The sequence below is a fragment of the Electrophorus electricus genome, chromosome 13 (assembly GCF_013358815.1).
Source record: "Electrophorus electricus isolate fEleEle1 chromosome 13, fEleEle1.pri, whole genome shotgun sequence".
Taxonomy (NCBI): domain Eukaryota; kingdom Metazoa; phylum Chordata; class Actinopteri; order Gymnotiformes; family Gymnotidae; genus Electrophorus; species Electrophorus electricus.
Genome location: NC_049547.1, coordinates 19,885,551 through 19,890,053, shown reverse-complemented (window position 1 = coordinate 19,890,053; position 4,503 = coordinate 19,885,551). Strand labels below are relative to the sequence as shown.

General features: G+C 51.1%; 1 protein-coding gene across 1 annotated transcript in view; it reads left to right on the top strand.

The window, feature by feature from the left end:
* The window catches only part of peli1b (pellino E3 ubiquitin protein ligase 1b), a 20,427-nt gene extending 16,541 nt beyond the window's left edge, over nt 1-3,886 (top strand). Inside the window, exons 4-7 of the mRNA XM_027017824.2 lie at nt 164-265; nt 805-1,002; nt 1,254-1,442; nt 3,135-3,886. Coding sequence (XP_026873625.2) covers nt 164-265; nt 805-1,002; nt 1,254-1,442; nt 3,135-3,722 — 1,077 coding nt within the window. The 3' untranslated portion in view covers nt 3,723-3,886. The remainder of the gene's footprint in view (nt 1-163; nt 266-804; nt 1,003-1,253; nt 1,443-3,134) is intronic.
* The last annotated feature ends 617 nt before the right edge of the window (nt 3,887-4,503 follow it).

The following is a 4,503-nucleotide window of genomic DNA, read 5'->3' as shown; positions in this document are numbered from 1 at the left end:
GTTGTTGTTGTTTGTTTTTGTTTTTTTTTCTTTCCCCTGAAGGCAGCAAATGTGAAATAGGAATGCATGTTTTTAGGGAACCGAGGTTAACAAAGCTCTTTGGAGTTCGAGTAAACACGGCCATTTTTAAAATTCTGTTTGGATCTTTCTCTCTCTCCTCCAGGCCATAAGCAACAAGGATCAGCACAGTATTTCCTACACCCTTTCTCGTGCACAGACCGTGGTGGTGGAGTACACTCATGATAGCAATACAGACATGTTTCAGGTACTCACCCTCAACCACGTGTGTGTGTTGCATAATTGCATTTACCACAACTGACGCACACCATGGACTTTTGAGCTGCCACTCACAAGTCATCTACCTACTTATACCGGCTAGAGCCAACGAGGTTGGCCTGTGTGGTTTTATTTCCGAATGTCACTGCAGTGCTTTTGAGTGCCATCACAGACACTGACCTTCTGATCACCCTCGGCAGTATTGAAATAGTTCTCCGTTCTGGGGCTAATGGCTTTTTAAACAAGTTAGGCGATGCAGGCACTAGCGTGAGTCACACTCACGTGAACCCACGATGCAGGCACTAGTGAGTCACACGTGAACCCACATGCAGGCACTAGCGCGAGTCACACTACCAGTTCAAACTTGACATTAAAATAACAAAATTAAAAAATCAAATATTAATACAGAAAAGAACTGTGCTTCTTATTTTACCCTTCCTCTCCCCCCTCTCTCTTTTTCTTCCTGTCTTACTCACACTCTCTCTCACTTTTTTTTTTTCCTGTCTTCTCACAACCCCCTTTCCCCAGATCGGTCGCTCTACCGAGAGTCCTATAGACTTTGTGGTGACGGACACCATCCCCGGCAGCCAGAGCAACTCGGACACGCAGTCCGTGCAGAGCACCATCTCACGCTTCGCCTGCAGGGTCATGTGTCAGAGGACTCCACCCTACACCGCCTGCATCTACGCTGCCGGCTTCGACTCCTCCAAGAACATCTTCCTCGGGGTGAGAGACGCCGAGTGTCTAGAACGTTTTCCTGCCCTCCTGCGGGGAAAACGGGTCAAGGACTCAGGACCTGTGTGCCTGGGACTTCCTGACATCAGCATCCTGCTCGAGAAACTGTAACCATTTCGTTTCCTTGGATACCTGGGCGTGCTGTGTGGTTTGACAACAAGAATGTTGTTCATTTAAAAAGCAGCCACTATAATCTCATTAATCTGTGAGATTAACACCCCCACCCCCCCCCCCCCCCACAGGAGAAGGCGGCGAAATGGCGGACTTCAGATGGGCAGATGGATGGCCTGACGACGAACGGCGTGCTGGTCATGCACCCTCGGCACGGTTTCACTGAGGACTCCAAACCGGGCGTGTGGCGGGAGATCAGCGTCTGCGGAAACGTGTTCACCCTGCGCGAGACTCGCTCTGCCCAGCAACGCGGGAAGATGGTGAGGGGCTGCATGCACGTGCACACGTTTCGTGTTTTGTGCCCATTGTTCGCATTGTCAGTAATGGTTTTGAACCCGTGGCGTTGGCCTGCTCTGCCAATCAGGAGGCAGGACTCTAGAATGTAAACTCCAGTGATTTAGATTAGCCACCAGGGAGCTTCTATGGGACGGTCTGTTCCTCCTACGATCGCTTCCCTGGGACGCCGTCACCATAGTAACCCCGACGAGGTGGTGCCTCTTCTCCCTGTCGCCAAGCACAGCAGTATGTCCGTGTAACTCGACGCTGTAAGATGATCAGAATGTGGGCCGCTGAGTGCATCAGTCAGAAAGCTGTGTGTGTGTGTGTTTGTGTGAGGATGTGAAATAAAAGAAGAGCTTCTTGGATGAACTAAAAATGCACTGAGGCCAGCTAGCATTAAGATCATTAACGTTCCTTTATTGTTAGTCAGAGTCGCATTCTGGGTAAAATGCTTCTCTCTTTTTGGGGGGGATGGGGATAGTTTGAGTCTGAAGTACAGCATTAGCAGAATGTTGAATATTAAAATCTTAGAACGTCAATGACTCTTGGAACATCAAGGCTTACTGTGGTGAAAGAGGCCAATGTTGGTCAAACACTGGTCAGTGTTAGGAGAGGATGCCCCTCCAGCCCTGTGAGTTGCCAACATCAGACCGCAGTGGTGTAAACCTCCCTGGTCGTGTGAGGCAGAGGGCAACTGTTGACCGAACGTTGGCTCAGTCCCGGTTGAACACTGAGTGGCTGCCGTGGTGATCAGAAGGGTCCTGCTGGCAGCTTGCTGGGTCGCTAGACCCGTTAGTCTGGTGCGGCCCAATCCTTTGGGATGGGTCTGCATGTAGAGCTGTTCACAGCTTGAGGGGCAGGGCTGTAGCAAGCTTCTGTGAGTGTGTGTGTGAGTGTGTGTTTCTGCTTGTGCATGCATGCATCAGATTGTGGTTTCAGCAGCCGCTGTTTGGAGCAGAATGTCTGTGCCTGAGAGTGCACGAGAGCACTAGACTTGTGTGTTGGCTTTTAGCAGTTCCCCATCTTTTTAATTGGATGGTGCAGGTGGGAAGCTGTTTCTCTCCCTCTCTCACACACACACACACACACACACACACACACACACACCACTTAAATGCTGCTTGTACACACATCCAAATGAGGCCTGATATTCCATATGATCTTCCCCTAGTTTAGACGTGGAGCCATTACACAGAGCAAGAGCTGGTGCTTACTGCCACCTGCTGGCCATTCAGAGCACATCATTTGTGTAGATCTCCTATCCGGTTACACAGGGGCTCTTTCAAGAATTATTAGATCTTAGAATAGACCAACAAAACTCCCTGAAGTATGTTTTAAATCCTCTAGATTTTTAAAATAAAGATAGTAAGTGAAGCAACCACTTCTTTCAGTGCTTGTCTCATAAATACACCCCAGCGCCGCAGAATCAGACGATGTGATTCTCGTGTTGTGGATGTAGATGGCGACTTGCTTGTGTTGAAGCCCGTGCTTAAAGACCTGTTGGCTAAGTTGTTTTGGCTTATAGGAGTTCTGTTGCTTGGATGAGCCCAGTGCAGGTCCCATTCAGAGCAGAGTCCCATGAGAGACAGCAGTGCAGGAACACACACACAGATGATGACATCCGTGCGATGGGCCTGATCGGTGGATCTCACTGTCCCCTCCCCGTCTCGCAGGTTGAGAGCGAGACCCAGGAGCTGGTGGACGGCTCTCTGATCGACCTGTGCGGCGCCACCCTGCTGTGGCGCACGGCCGAGGGCCTGTCTCGCACGCCCACGCTCAAGCACCTGGAGGCGCTGCGCCAGGAGCTGAACGCGGCGCGGCCGCAGTGCCCCGTGGGTTTCAACACGCTCGCCTTCCCCAGCATGCGCCGCAAGGACACCGTGGACGAGAAGCAGCCCTGGGTCTACCTGCACTGCGGCCACGTGCACGGCTACCACAGCTGGGGCACGCGGGACGAAGGGCGGGGCGAAGGGCGGGCCGGAAGCGGTCGTGAGCGCGAGTGCCCCATGTGCCGCGCCAGGGGGCCGTACGTGCCGCTGTGGCTGGGCTGCGAGGCGGGGTTCTACCTGGACGCGGCTCCGCCCACCCACGCCTTCAGCCCCTGCGGGCACGTGTGCTCGGAGAAGACGGTGGCGTTCTGGAGTCAGATCCCTCTGCCACACGGCACGCACACCTTCCACGCCGCCTGCCCCTTCTGCGCCCAGCAGCTCAACGGGGAGCACGGCTATGTCAGGCTCATCTTCCAGGGACCCGTCGACTAGGCGACGCTGACCTTTGACCTTATGGACCTTCCGCTACTGAACCCGTGGAAACAGACGGGCCCTGTTTTCCTCCCCGTGTTTTAGAACTCTCTCTGTCTCTCTTTCTGTCTTCCTCTCAGTCTGTGTCTGTCTCTCTCTCTCTCTCTCTCTCTCTCTCTCTCTCTGTCTTATATCTGTTTGTGTTTCTCGGTTTGTCTTATCTCTCTTTCTGTATCGTATATCTCTCTCGCCCCCCCCCCCCCCCAACCTCGGACTACTGATCTGTTTTTATTCCCTCTGCTTTATAAATGACCTTTTTATAGTGAATTTTTCTTAATCTGGAAGAAAATCAGAGAATTCTATATTTTCATGTGAAACAAAAAGACAAAAAAAAAAAAACAAGACTAAACAACCGGGGCCCTGCATGCGTAGCGGACGGTCACCCTGTTGCATTTGAGAGGACTGGGCCTTGCACCACAGCCAGGCGAACGGACACGGCGCTCCTTTACTCATATGCTGACAGCGTACCATTCTAGTCCACTTTAGCAATGCAATACTCACCCTTCTATATGCATACACACAAGTGTGTGTAAGGAGCTAACCCAAGTAAGAGCTGTCGAACATCGCTCAGACATTCAGCTCATCAACTCACCATTGCATGAAGCAAAAACAAACAAAAAAACCATTTAAGTTTAGAGAGATGTTTTCCATGTAAATCAGATATGCCTAACTTAAAGATACTTAACATTTTTATTTATGTATAGTAGCAGTGGAAATCAAACTTTAAGTTTGTGTGTGTGTG